This window comes from Salvelinus alpinus, chromosome 18, assembly GCF_045679555.1.
Source record: "Salvelinus alpinus chromosome 18, SLU_Salpinus.1, whole genome shotgun sequence".
NCBI lineage: Eukaryota > Metazoa > Chordata > Actinopteri > Salmoniformes > Salmonidae > Salvelinus > Salvelinus alpinus.
Window position 1 is genome coordinate 36,306,101 of NC_092103.1, and position 15,359 is coordinate 36,321,459.

Sequence of the window (15,359 nt, forward strand, 5' to 3'; positions counted from 1 at the left end):
GAAGGGAAGGAGCCTACGGATGGGGAATGGAACGGAACGTACCATGGTGGCTAGCATCCTGGGGTCCTTGTAAGGTAGAAGCCCATTAAGGAGAGCATCAATATTTCATTGCTCAGAAACATAATTGTAGAAGTTTCCAGCAGCAGGCCCGGGCTGGGCCCTGCCATTAGGGGCAAGATACATGATGCCCAAGCGTCTCTCTCACTCTATTTCTCCCTCTTTCTCAGTCTTCTCTTTCCCTCACTCTCGCTCTTTTCTCCCTCTCTCCATCTCTCTCCTCTACCTCCATCTCTAATTTTCTCTCTACCTCTCTTCTTTCTCTCTCTCCCCCTCTTCTCTCTATCTCATCTCTCTCTTCCTCCGGAGGAGTGATCACTAGAGAGGGCTTTCTCAGGCCATCAGCGGTTACCACTACTTCTACATTAAACAAATTATTAACCATTTGGTATCCGAGGAAAGAGCATATCTGCTCTGCTTCACATTGTTAAATGATCCCGGAGTCCTGTTGTTAGTCTCAATAGTGGGAGGGCCTCTACTGTGTGTGTGCGTTTGTGTGTGTGTGTCTGTGTGTTTCTGAGACATCAGTGAATAATGAGTGAATCAATTGTCCCCTATTAAATTCCTGTATCTCTGCCTTTGGTTGGAAGTCATCGCTCATCTGATTACGTCACTGACTCATTGACTAGGCAGCTAACAGAGACTGTCCAGCCAGGTGGTACTGAACCTAACAGATTAAGTAAACACATCTCAGATCGTGTCAAGTTGTGACAATTAAAAGGAAGCGGTATGCTGTAGCTCAGCCAAAGATGGCCTCAGTCTTAAATGTTCAAATCGTCCTACTTTTAGAGATTCATTCCACTCAACAACCTAGGTGGGAAATACACGTTGAGATTTGCATAGTAATGCCCACTATTCTCCTGCAGTTCTCCACCCTCACCCAGTGACCCTCCTCTCACCTCTCAATACTTTATGCCCTTTACCAGGCGAAATTTGAAGTCCTTCGAAAACCCAATCAAGCCGGATGACAGTCTGCCAACACAATGCAAACAACACCCCCGGACCATTCTCAGTGAGCTCCAGCCCATTGCCAAGTAATTTCACTGGTGTCATGACTTTTGGAGCCCGCCAAACTTGGCCAAAGCCCACCCGAGCCCGCTTGAATTCACGCCGCATCAGGAGGTTCCGACCTGCCTAAGCCAAATAAAATGGTATGTTTTTTCTCCAGCTCTTTCCTTTATTGAGTGGAAATTCTGCTAACACCTTCTACTGTGTTATTTAACGCCTCCAACAAACTAGGCTTTCCCAAAGTCATGCTGAGATAGGCTAGTGTTGATTGCAAATGACACACAATGCGATAAGTTACGCCTTGCTCAGATGTTCACTGGATTATAGTGGGTAGGGGTGGGCACTACCCACTCCTGAAATATGATTGGCCACCCTTGGTTGATGAAAGCAGCGCAGAGGTGTAAGATGGCCAGGTAACTACTGTTTGATTTGACAGGAAACTAAACCTGGGTTTTTAATCCCAGTGCTGAGCTAGTGTGTAGCAGCTAGTTGCTGTATGGCATGTGTTTGTCCTACAATTGTATGCATGTCCCTTATCGACTAAGGTGAATGAAGCTACAGTACCAAGGTGATCATGGATGCAGTCATTTTGGCTTGTTTTTGCCGCTGTCTAAATAGCGTTGTTTTTGCAGCTCTTTAAATAGCGTTGTTTTTGCCTCTCTCTAAATAGCGTTGTTTTTGCCTCTCTCTAAATAGCGTTGTTTTTGCCTCTCTCTAAATAGCGTTGTTTTTGCCTCTCTCTAAATAGCGTTGTTTTTGCAGCGCTCTAAATAGCGTTGTTTTTGCAGCGCTCTAAATAGCGTTGTTTTTGCCTCTCTCTAAATAGCGTTGTTTTTGCAGCGCTCTAAATAGCGTTGTTTTTGCAGCGCTCTAAATAGCGTTGTTTCTGCCTCTCTCTAAATAGCGTTGTTTTTGCCGCTGTCTAAATAGCGTTGTTTTTGCAGCGCTCTAAATAGCGTTGTTTTTGCCTCTCTCTAAATAGCGTTGTTTTTGCCTCTCTCTAAATAGCGTTGTTTTTACCTCTCTCTAAATAGCGTTGTTTTTACCTCTCTCTAAATAGCGTTGTTTTTGCCTCTCTCTAAATAGCGTTGTTTTTGCCTCTCTCTAAATAGCGTTGTTTTTGCCTCTCTCTAAATAGCGTTGTTTTTGCCTCTCTCTAAATAGCGTTGTTTTTGCAGCGCTCTAAATAGCGTTGTTTTTGCAGCGCTCTAAATAGCGTTGTTTTTGCCTCTCTCTAAATAGCGTTGTTTTTGCAGCGCTCTAAATAGCGTTGTTTTTGCAGCGCTCTAAATAGCGTTGTTTTTGCAGCGCTCTAAATAGCGTTGTTTTTGCAGCGCTCTAAATAGCGTTGTTTTTGCCTCTCTCTAAATAGCGTTGTTTTTGCAGCGCTCTAAATAGCGTTGTTTTTGCAGCGCTCTAAATAGCGTTGTTTCTGCCTCTCTCTAAATAGCGTTGTTTTTGCCGCTGTCTAAATAGCGTTGTTTTTGCAGCGCTCTAAATAGCGTTGTTTTTGCCTCTCTCTAAATAGCGTTGTTTTTGCCTCTCTCTAAATAGCGTTGTTTTTACCTCTCTCTAAATAGCGTTGTTTTTACCTCTCTCTAAATAGCGTTGTTTTTGCCTCTCTCTAAATAGCGTTGTTTTTGCCTCTCTCTAAATAGCGTTGTTTTTGCCTCTCTCTAAATAGCGTTGTTTTTGCCTCTCTCTAAATAGCGTTGTTTTTGCCTCTCTCTAAATAGCGTTGTTTTTGCAGCGCTCTAAATAGCGTTGTTTTTGCAGCGCTCTAAATAGCGTTGTTTTTGCCTCTCTCTAAATAGCGTTGTTTTTGCAGCGCTCTAAATAGCGTTGTTTTTGCAGCGCTCTAAATAGCGTTGTTTTTGCAGCGCTCTAAATAGCGTTGTTTTTGCAGCGCTCTAAATGTTGTTTTTACCGCGCTCTAAATAGCATTTTAGAGCTTTGTTTAGAAATGCAGTAGGCCTAAATCAGCTTTCTATAAATTCCTTGGAGGGGGCGTTAGCACTGAACATGATGTATCTAACTTGAATATTTTCATTTTCAAACGGATTAATTTGAATAAATTAGGGCAGATACAAATTAAGAGTTGAAAAAGTTATTTAATGCAATTGTGGCAGAGCCTGCGGAGAGGCCACTGCCATGGACCAGAGCTAAGAGGGTCTCAGGTACAGAGGCTCAGTGTGGCAGAGCCTGCGGAGAGGCCACTGCCATGGACCAGAGCTAAGAGGGTCTCAGGGTACAGAGGCTCAGTGTGGCAGAGCCTGCGGAGAGGCCACTGCCATGGACCAGAGCTAAGAGGGTCTCAGGGTACAGAGGCTCAGTGTGGCAGAGCCTGCGGAGAGGCCACTGCCATGGACCAGAGCTAAGAGGGTCTCAGGGTACAGAGGCTCAGTGTGGCAGAGCCTGCGGAGAGGCCACTGCCATGGACCAGAGCTAAGAGGGTCTCAGGGTACAGAGGCTCAGTGTGGCAGAGCCTGCGGAGAGGCCACTGCCATGGACCAGAGCTAAGAGGGTCTCAGGGTACAGAGGCTCAGTGTGGCAGAGCCTGCGGAGAGGCCACTGCCATGGACCAGAGCTAAGAGGGTCTCAGGGTACAGAGGCTCAGTGTGGCAGAGCCTGCGGAGAGGCCACTGCCATGGACCAGAGCTAAGAGGGTCTCAGGGTACAGAGGCTCAGTGTGGCAGAGCCTGCGGAGAGGCCACTGCCATGGACCAGAGCTAAGAGGGTCTCAGGGTACAGTGGCTCAGTGTGGCAGAGCCTGCGGAGAGGCCACTGCCATGGACCAGAGCTAAGAGGGTCTCAGGGTACAGAGGCTCAGTGTGGCAGAGCCTGCGGAGAGGCCACTGCCATGGACCAGAGCTAAGAGGGTCTCAGGGTACAGAGGCTCAGTGTGGCAGAGCCTGCGGAGAGGCCACTGCCATGGACCAGAGCTAAGAGGGTCTCAGGGTACAGAGGCTCAGTGTGGCAGAGCCTGCGGAGAGGCCACTGCCATGGACCAGAGCTAAGAGGGTCTCAGGGTACAGAGGCTCAGTGAGGCAGAGTAAATGCTTCAAACTTAGGCTCTATTACATCATTTACCAACACAAATGCTTATAAATAAGGAACTTAAAGTATAACTTTAATAACAAAGGTTATCTTAAACTCAAAGTATTTTTATCCGTAACCTGTCTTCTTCTTCTTTAAGGCAGACTGTATTTCCGCCACCTACTTACTATACGCGGCAACATACAGAATAATAATAAAAACCATCCCACTCCTTCAGTCACAGTTCAAATCACATCCCTAAACAGGTGCAGGTGCCTGTGAGGACAGAGCATTCATCGACAGGATTCCTTGATCCCAGAGTCCCAAAAAACGCTCAGCTGCACTCACAATGATGCCTATTTCCTCAGATCTCCTTTCTGTTTGCGCTGTGCAGTTGATAACCAATGCAATAAATGCTACAAAGTCCACCTTCTTAACATGCAACATGTCAGGATCCCTCTGACAAGGAATATTCTCTGGTGCCTCTACTCCTACTACCATTACTTCCTCAACCACACTCCTTTCTTCCACTCTTCTCACCGCCTCCAGATAGGAGACATGCTGGACAGCCCTTATTCTTACCACCTCCGTTTCCTTCACCCTAACAGGACACTTCAGAAATGTGGGCGCATGTTCACCATGCAGCATTTGGCTCAGCTGGTATACGATACCCCTCCTGTCTACATACACTTGACACATTACCAAATATTTTGCATTCATCACACTGCATAGGTTTGGGCATGAAGGCTCTCACAGGGTATCTCATAAAACCTAAATGCATGTGAGAAGGGAGAGACTCTTCATGAAAAAACAATAGAATGGATGGAGTGGGCTTCCTGACTCCAACCATCATGCAGGTCAGTCAGTGTGCACCAACCACTCGATCCAATTCTTCACATATGCTTTGCATTCACTTCTAGTGCCACCCCAGAGATAACACCCTTGATACGCACCCTGCTTCGAAGATCCACACACGACACATTTCAATCCGATTTCTTGTTGAGGCGCAGATCAAGCTCCTTCTGTTCCATAGACTCACAACAACAAACAATACTCTCATCAACGCCACCTCATGCAACGCATCCACCATTTTTATAGAGACTTCAATCGGATCTCCCAGGTAACATTGATCCAAAAGCCCTTACTCTGACCAAAAAATAATCAGAACTAGGCTTGGATTTACTAGATTCCACTACCACTTTACTTCTCTTATTTCCTTTTGTATTCTCCACTGGAATGCAATCCTTCTCTCTCATCTCCTCTTGACACGCCATCTGATTCAAACGGAACATCCGCTTCTGCCATTTTCCCCCTCCAATCATCAGTCTGTCTCAGGACACAGCATCGTCTGAGGCTGTCTCTTTTTTCCCCAAAATGTGAGCAGCTGCAGCCTAGTGAACTGTTGGGGCTGATTGACCAGTGTTAGTTTAAGACAATTTTCAAAGCTATTTCTGATGCACGTTGCTGATTTCCCATGTCCACCCATAACTTGTGCTTGGTCCCCTCTAGGCCCCCCAACTAAACAAATAATTGCTCACAGCAGCAACTTCAGACATCAATTTCAGTGCAATCCAATAAACCAACCACACCACTTATTCAACTTACCAGAGTGCAGAATCTCTCAGCTGGGTTCCCACAGGTGATGCCTGGTGGGTCCACCTTGACCCGCATGTAGTCCTTCATGGACTGGGTCTTGGGCTGGCATGCATACTGCTCCCACACCGCGCCATCGTCCGTGCTCACCAGGGACTTGCACAGGTCGTACTGGCCCAGTGTCAAGGAGGCGAAGCAGTGCAGGAGGAGCAACACAGCCTGACAGACCATGGCAGGTCCTGGGAAAGCCACGAGCGGGGTCCGACGATGAGTGGGGTCTGGCGGTGAAGGGCAAGGGGGGCCACGGTAGTCAGAGCTTGGGCGAAAAGCATGGAACGCGACTAGGGATCATACGGAGACAGAAAGTAACTTTGGCATCACCATGATGAGTCTGCGCGCTCAACTGAGCGATAGGGGACGGTTCAGTGATGATGGAAAACAAATAGAAATGCACTAAGATAAATAACTGTAGAGCCGTTCAATAGAAGTGGACACACAAATAATCACGGCTTCTTTAGGAAATTACACTTTATTGTTTTGACGCCTGTTTGGAAAAGACTGACAAAAAATGGACCAAGGGGAGGCGAAAGTCACCGTGAAACTTTGCATCTACTTCCACCATAGTGGTGCCAGTGCTGCGGTGGTGGCGGTAGGGGTCGTTGGGATATCAGCAGAACAAATCCATACTTCAGAGGTCCTTTTCCGCTGGGAGAGACAAGAGCTGTCCGCTACGAGGGATGATGAGGGAAAGGTGACGACGTACTTAGATACATCCATCCGGTCGTGAAGCACCGGTCCGGCGCCTTGCCTCAGTGATAGTCCTGGGAAAATGAGGGGAATTATGAAAATATTAGATATTATAGAAATGATAAAGCGAAAGAGAGATACTATTATATACTACAGATATTATTGAAAGAGGAGAGAGAGAGAGAGAGAGAGAGAGAGAGAGAGAGAGAGAGAGAGAGAGAGAGAGAGAGAGAGAGAGAGAGAGAGAGAGAGACTACAGTATACCTATCAGTGAGTAGGTCTAGTTTATCTTGATCATCCCATTTTTCTTATTTTCTGAGATGGAAAATTTCGTTCCTTATTTTTACCATCTGAATTTTCAAGAAATATATCAAAACCATGTAGACTGACAAGGATGAGATTTGTAGCAAAGTAGCAAACAGATGTTTGTATGTAATGCTGTACGTCATCTTGCATGTAACATATTTCAGAGAGAATATTTCGAGAGTTACACACAAGCTTTTAAGTCATACAGGGTTTGATACCAAGTTTCAAAAGTTGCGCGTGTGTGAGTGTGCTTTGGGGTGAGCCGTATCGGATTGTTCATTATAGAGTGGAAAGCTCGTCCCCTTTCTTTGAAAAATAAGTTTGTATGCGTTATATGCATGGGAAGGGGGGGTTAACTAGCAAGTGAATGTCACCCCACCACTTATTTCATTCGTTCCATGAAATATGAAGCGTCCTAGCTTCAACTGCATCACCATGCATTAATTTAAACATGCTTATAGCTGACATGGCGCTTAGTAAATTATTACGCACACCTCTGCTGTCCTGGTTGCGCCCCTGCGGAAATACACGTGCCAGTGCCGCCTATGCGTGCGAGTTTGAATTGGCATCCAAATGCTAGGAGACCAGAGGTCACGAAATGCGTTTTAATGGGAATGACACTGACACTGACACCGTCTTCACTGTCCGGCTACGATGTGGCCAGAATCCCACAAATATGTATTCCACGAAAATTAGGTGAAGCGTTGTTCAGCTTATAGTTTTGAAGTGCCAAAGCGGTTCTCTGGCTCGAAATACCTTATAGGGTGTGTCTGACAGACTGCTGCTTCTGCTCGCTTCAGCAGCCCGAATCGAAAGTAGCAACCGATAAGGCTGCATTTAATTTGGTCATAAATAACATTATTTCTAAACATGTATATAAAGTGACAACTTTTGAATTTATTATAGAGTAGGCCTACCGATATTTAGAGTAGTGAGTGACAATTTAGTATAATAGTCTCGAAGTGAGCGTTGCGTTTTAGTCTCACTCCGAATAGGTCTCGTAATCTCCTCAGAATTTATTTTAACAGTCAAACATTCTGAAGCGGGTCAGATTTATTAGATAAAACACTTAGCCTACTTACTTCGAAGGTTCATCTGGGAGAGCCACTCCGTGTCCCATTATTATACGAACGCCCCTCTGCCATAAACCTTGCACGGCTCCATTCACTACCGGGCTCCCGTCGTGGTGTAGGCTACTGTACTCCACTCTGGTTATCTGATGCGGTCTCCTTGTTAGTTTTTTCTCGTGCCTGTTACTTTTTTATTACACCACGGATGACCGTGTCCTAGATCTGGAAATGGGAGTTGGAGAAAAAAAGCGAAAGCGTGAATTCCAGCTTGAAGGAGTATCAAAAGTACGAAAATATTGACTTTGAGGAAGGTCTGGTGCTCGTACTTTCCCACTTTACACGCTCAGCTTTACCCGGGATGTTCAAGCACAGAAAGAAAAAAAGCTTTGTGGAAAATCTCCCCCTTGCGCGCTCTCGCTCTCGCTCTCTCTCGCTCGCTCTCTCTCTCTCTCTCTCTCTCTCTCTGTTAATGCCTGTGCTAAATCCTTTTTACCATCTCTTTCAATCACTATCTGGGCTTTTATCTGCTAGCCTGAGCCAGGGCGGGTTGCGCAACCTCTTACCCGCTCTCGACGCTCTCTCTCACGGGCCAAGCGGCACCAAACTGAACCGTCCCACCAGCTGATCAGCAAGCGCTGCTTAAAGGAACAGCGGAGAAGTGGAGCTATAGCCTACTGTGTCATCCACTGCGTCCGAGCGTTCAGAGAGTTGTATCAGAAATGTTTAGCAGCAGATAAGCCAGAGTTGTTTGCTCACGTTGAAGGAAGTGGTGGATAGAGGGCGGTTTAGATACAGAACATAAACCACCGTTCGGGTTTACAGAGCCATATTTGTTGGCTATTAAAGCTGTCTGTTTGTGGAAAAGAGAAGGCGCGTACCGCTATTACAATCAGCCATAGCACGTTGGATCAATTGCAAAATGCAGCGCTGCCTATACACGTTTTGTAATTTAATACATGATACCTGAATCTATTACTTTAATTTAACAAATACTACTGTTTATTTTTTTAGGCCTATGAGAATAATGGAAATAATCACAACACATTGAAGCGCACATGAAGTCTAGGCCTAGTTAGATTGTTTGCATAACAAAATTGTAAGCTATTTCAGACTATATTTAAATAGCTTCATAAACTTAATTTAAATTGATTATATATTGATACGTTATAAAACGATTTGACTCAATCATGAATCATAAATAGAAGCAGCTTTGAGGACAACTTCAGAAGGGAATTTGATACTGCTTGGCACCTCTTCCCAGCTGCCCACTGCACTGAGGCTAGGAAATACTGTCCCCACCAATAAATCCACAATAATTGACCATTTCAATAAGCATTTTTCTACGTCTGGCCATGCTTTCCACCTGGCTACCCCTACCCTGGTCATCTGCCCTGCACCCCCTACAGCAACTCACCCAAGCCTCCCCAGCTTCTCCTTCACCCAAATCCAGATAGCTGATGTTCTGAAAGAGCTGCAAAATCTGGACCACTACAAATCAGCCGGGCTAGACAATCTGGACCCTCTCTTTCTAAAAGTATCTGCAGAAATTGTTGCAACCCCTATTACCAGCCTGTTCAACCTCTCTTATCGTCTGAGATCCTCAAAGATTGGAAAGCTGCCGCAGTCATCCCCCTCTTCAAAGGGGGAGACACTCTAGACCCAAACTGTCACAGACCTATATCTATCCTACCCTGCCTTTCTAAGGTTTTCGAAAGCCAAGTTAACAAACAGATCACCGACCATTTCAAATCCCACCGTACCTTCTGCGCTATGCAATTTGGCTTCCGAGCTGGTCATGGGTGCCCCTCAGCCACGCTCAAGGTCCTAAACGATATCATAACTGCCATCGATAAGAGACAATACTGTGCAGCCGTATTCATCGACCTGGCCAAGGCTTTCGACTCTGTCAATCACCACATTCTTATCGGCAGACTCAACAGCCTTGGTTTCTCAAATGACTGCCTCGCCTGGTTCACCAACTACTGTTGTGGAAAATATTGAATCAAATTTTGGTCAGATACCGGAGCTTGTGAATTCAAATATACTTTATTACAGAGAGTAACAAAGCCGAGCAATTCCATGGAAGAACTGAATCTTCATTCTTAGTACTTTGCTTTTATACAGGCTTACCCTTACATAACATCGTCACTCCACTTTACGAATCTTGTTGTCTTACTTAGTTTCCATTCTATTATTGGCTCAGACATTGGGGCATAGATTCTATTGGTGGTGTGACATGCACACTCCTACTGGTGCCTATCACGGATTAGCTAATGTTCCTGTCCAAAGGTCTTCACAAGTTCAGGCCGATGTTGTCTAAGTATACCCATGTGCATGTCAGTAGCCTTCACAAGATCAGATATGGCCCAGACCAGTCACGCCTTGCCTCATCCAAACAGATTCTGCTTACGTTCTTTTTCTTACATGTCTAATGGTCAATTTGATGTAAATCCAGCTTTGTACACTCGCATGGGCTCAGCCTTCATTCTGCTTACACATATCTATTAATTAACCCTATGTTTCTGTCTCAATACTTCTGGGAGAACAGTCTAGATACTGGAAAATAAACCATAGTCATGCATTTTCACCTACACTACTTCTCTGATAGAGTTCAGTGTGTCAAATCAGAGGGCCTGTTGTCCAGACCTCTGGCAGTCTCCATGGGGGTGCCACAGGGTTCAATTCTCGAGCCAACTCTCTTCTCTGTATACATCAATGATGTCGCTCTTGCTGCTGGTGATTTTCTGATCCACCTCTACGCAGACGACACCATTCTGTAGACTTCTGGTCCTTCTTTGGACACTGTACTAACTAACCTCCAGACGAGCTTCAATGCCATACAACTCTCCTTCTGTGGCCTCCAACTGCTCTTAAATATAAGTAAAACTAAATGCATGCTCTTCAACGGATCGCTGCCAGCACCTGCCCGCCCGTCCAGCATCACTACTCTGGACGGTTCTGACCTAAAATATGTGAACAACTACAAATACCTAGGTGTCTGGTTAGACTGTAAACTCTCCTTCCAGACCCACATTAAGCATCTCCAATCCAAAATTAAATCTAGAATCGGCTTCCTATTTCGCAACAAAGCATCCTTCACTCATGCTGTCAAACATACCCTCGTAAAACTGACTATCCTACCGATCCTTGACTTCGGCGATGTCATTTACAAAATAGCTTCCAACACTCTACTCAACAAATTGGATGCAGTCTATCACAGTGCCATCCGTTTTGTCACCAAAGCCCCATATACTACCCACCACTGCGACCTATACGCTCTCGTTGGCTGGCCCTCGGTTCATACTCGTCGCCAAACCCAATGGCCCTCCAGGTCATCTACAAGTCTTTGCTAGGTAAAGCCCCACCTTATCTCAGCTCGCTAGTCACCATAGCAGCACCCACCCGCAGCACGCGCTCCAGCAGGTATATTTCACTGGTCACCCCCAAAGCCAATTCCTTCTTTGGCCGCCTTTCCTTCCAGTTCTCTGCTGCCAATGACTGGAACGAACTGCAAAAATTGCTGAAGCTGGAGACTCTTATCTCCCTCACTTACGTCAAGCACCAGCTGTCAGAGCAGCTCACAGATCATTGCACCTGTACATAGCCCATCTGTAAATAGCCCATCCACCTCATCCCCATACTGTATTTATTTATTTATTTTGCTCCTTTGCACCCCAGTATCTCTACTTGCACATTCATCTTCTGCACATCTATCACTCCAGTGTTTAATTGCTATATCGTAATTTCCTCGCCACTATGGCCTATTTTATTGCCTTACCTCCCTTATCTTACCTCATTTACACACACTGTATATATACGTTTCTTCCTACGGTATTATTGACTGTATGTTTGTTTATTCCATGTGTAACTCTGTGTTGTTGTATGTGTCGCACTGCTTTGCTTTATCTTGGCCGGGTCGCAGTTGTAAATGAGAACTTGTTCTCAACTAGCCTACCTGGTTAAATAAAGATGAAATTAAATAAATAAATAAAAATTGCCGCTTGCTATCTGTTCTAAAGTCGCTGTCCGTGGTGCTGAAATAGACTGACTGCTTCTCTTGTACTTTCACAAGGCAGGGTCTACAATACATGCTGCAGCCCCACTAGTGACAGCTGCGTGGCACTCCAAACATTTGAAAGCTGTCAAATGCATTACAAAAGAAGAAACTGAAGCTTCAGTATGTTGTCATAACAATGTTATGGGCGTTTCTGTGATTTTCTTTAGGTGATTTTGGGAAGAGAGAGAGACAGCGAGAGAGATGTGTGATTCGGAAGGGAACTCTTTACCTCTGTCTGGGTGGGAACACTGACAGTACAGCATGGAGTCGATCGATAGTTTGTCCTTGCAGCGTCTCCTCTGTCTTTCTTAAGTCTTTCAGATTCCTCTTAACCCTTGCAGCGCCTACCTAAGCCCCCTTCACCCCCCCCAAAATGATATCTACCTACCTTATTTATCTACCTAGCTTATATATCTACCGAGGTCTTCAAAGAAACATGTTACAGTGGGAAACAAAAATTATTACTAAATTGACCCTTGTTAGCTTGGAGTCACATATGAAATATGCATTATAAGATCTGACATTCATCAAAGTTAGAAAAGCTGATCATTTGTTCTGTATGAATCCGGATGTCTTTCTCAAAGCTCCACAAATGATTTAGCGTTGGCCAGCTGAGTGGTAATTTCCCTGACGCCAGACAGTGCTAGACCTTTTACTGGCCTGACGCCAGAACACGTCACTTATATTAGTTAGGATGGTGAAATGTAATCCAGTTCTATCACTTGAAACGAGACTTGGCATCAAAAAATGTCAGCATCAAAACGTATATGAGTGATCTCACTTTAGATATGGTTTACTTGTATGTTTTTGTATTCAACTTTCTGGATTGTAGTCAATTTATTGGGCTTTTATATTGCTAATTAAAGTATGCTAAAGTATGTTAAATCTTTCTGCAGGTGCCCTCGATTGTGTCTTGATATTTGCTTTTGTATTATCTGTATCATTGATACTGTAACGCTTGTCGTGGTTGGAAGAAGAGGAGGACCAATGCGTGGTAAGTGTCCATATTGTTTTAATACGAATAATGAACACTGAACAAAAACAATAAAACGGCAAACGAACACTCCCGTGCGGTGAAACAAAACACAGAACAGAAAATATAATCACCCACAAAACACAATGAAAAACAGGCTACCTAAATATGGCTCCCAATCAGAGACAACGACTGACACCTGCCTCTGATTGAGAACCATACTAGGCCCAACACATAGAAATCTACCAACAGAACAAAACATAGAAAAACAACATAGAATGCCCACCCCAACTCACGCCCTGACCAAACTAAAATAAAGACATAACAAAGGATCTAAGGTCAGAACGTGACAGATACTTGTCTTGTCCTTGTAATCCTTGATGATGCTTCAAGTGACAAAAACATTTCCCAAGTTGGGATCAATAAAGTAATACTCTACTCGTTCTACTCTAATGCATGTCAATGTATTTTCTGGTCTTTGGTGTGGCTTGTGAAGGCTAGGCCTTTGGCTAAGGCTATACGGAAACAATGCATCACATCTATTGCATCCCTACACTGCATCTTTTATAACATCAGGTGGGAATTATTTAATAATACCACCTTCCCAATTTACAACAAGGTTTAACTGTACAATGGTGATCACAAACAGGTAAAACCAGGTAAAATATGTAATATTGTATATTCCAATAGTTTTACAATCCTCTAGATCCACTTCAATGTACATCAATATAACCTGACAGAAAAGTCAGCCGTGATGATGGGGATGAATGAGGGGCTTGATATTTTGGAATTCAATTATGCCTACCATTATCCCCGTGCATCTGCCTACCCTCATCCCCGTGCATCTGCCTACCATTATCCCCGTGCATCTGCCTACCATTATCCCTGTGCATCTGCCTACCCTCATCCCCGTGCATCTGACTACCCTCATCCCCGTGCATCTGCCTACCCTCATCCCCGTGCATCTGCCTACCATTATCCCTGTGCATCTGCGTACCATTATCCCTGTGCATCTGCCTACCCTCATCCCCGTGCATCTGCCTACCCTCATCGCCTACCCTCATCCTCGTGCATAAATAACAATGTAACACCCTGTCGAAGCACACGGCTAATAGAGCTACACGTTGCATCCCAAATGGCACCCTATTCCCTCATTCCAAATGGCACCATATTCCCTCATTCCAAATGGAACCCTATTCCCTCATTCCAAATGGCACCCTATTCCCTCATTCCAACTGGCACCTTATTCCCTCATTCCAAATGGCACCCTATTCCCTCATCCCAAATGGCACCCTATTCCCTCATTCCAAATGGAACCCTATTCCCTCATTCCAAATGGCACCCTATTCCCTCATTCCAAATGGCACCCTATTCCTTATGTAGTTCGCTACTTTTGGCCAGACGTAGACTAAAAGACCTAACACATTTCTGGCACTACTATACTATCATTTACACTTACAAAGTGCTGAGATTGAGCTTGACTTGTTCAAAAAGTCACTATCAAATCATAGTATTGTTGTATGGCAACTGCTCGGTATCAGACCGTAAGGCACTACAGAGGGTAGTGCGCATGGCCCAGTACATCACTGGGGCCATGTTTCCTGCCTTTCAGGACCTATATACTAGGCGGTGTCAGAGTTAGACCCTAAAAACTGTCAAAGACTCCAGTCACCCGAGTCATAGACTGTTCTCTCTGCCAAAAGGCTCCTTAACAGCTTCTACCCCCAAGCCATAAGACTGCTGAACAACCAATCAAATGGCCACCCGGACTATTTACATTGACACCCCACCCCCACCTTTGTTTTTACACTGCTTCTTCTCGCTGTTTATTATCTATACATAGTCACTTTAAAATGACCTCAACTAACCTGTACCCCCGCACATTGACTCGGTACCGGTACCCCCTGTATATAGGCTCGTTATTGTTATGCACATTTCTTGTTACTTTTTGATTGATCTTTTTTTTTTTTACTGTAGTTGATTTAGTAAATATTTTATTAACTCTATTTCTTGAACTGCATTGTTGGTTAAGGGCTTGTAAGCATTTCATGGTAAGGTTTACACCTGTTGTATTCGGCGCATGTGACAAATAACATTTGATTTGATTTGAATCTGCCAATAGACTGTTTTCATAAGCTGTTGATCAGAACATAGCCTTACTGAATATACTATAAAGGTCAATTTGGGATGTATTAGGCTGTATTACACACATTTGGTCTACTATCTCATACTATCTCAACTTGTCCAATAAGAAACACATATTTTCATTTTCCATTGCAAAATGTTTTAATACGGTGTGCGCTTATGAACACAACCCCTCAACCCATGTTGTAGTTTGCTTTCCATGGCTGTGCTTACACAAGCAGCCCAATTCTGATATTTTGGCCATTTACAGTATTGGCAAAAGATCTGATTGGTCAAAAGACCAAGAATTGGACAAAAGATCAGAATTGGGTTGCCTGCGTAAACGCAGATCATGAACATCGTAGAAGTGTGCAAAATGCTGAGTATG

General features: G+C 44.5%; 1 protein-coding gene across 2 annotated transcripts in view; it reads right to left on the minus strand.

The window, feature by feature from the left end:
• Positions 1–8,576, minus strand: part of ntng2b (netrin g2b) — a 129,833-nt gene extending 121,257 nt beyond the window's left edge. Inside the window, exons 1-3 of one of the 2 annotated variants that reach the window (XM_071351789.1) lie at positions 8,381–8,576; positions 7,830–8,039; positions 5,707–6,515 (exon numbers count right to left, since the gene is read on the minus strand). In XM_071351789.1, coding sequence (XP_071207890.1) covers positions 5,707–5,925 — 219 coding nt within the window. In that variant the 5' untranslated portion in view covers positions 5,926–6,515; positions 7,830–8,039; positions 8,381–8,576. The other variant, XM_071351790.1, reaches the window with a different exon arrangement.
• Positions 8,577–15,359: the final 6,783 nt, after the last annotated feature.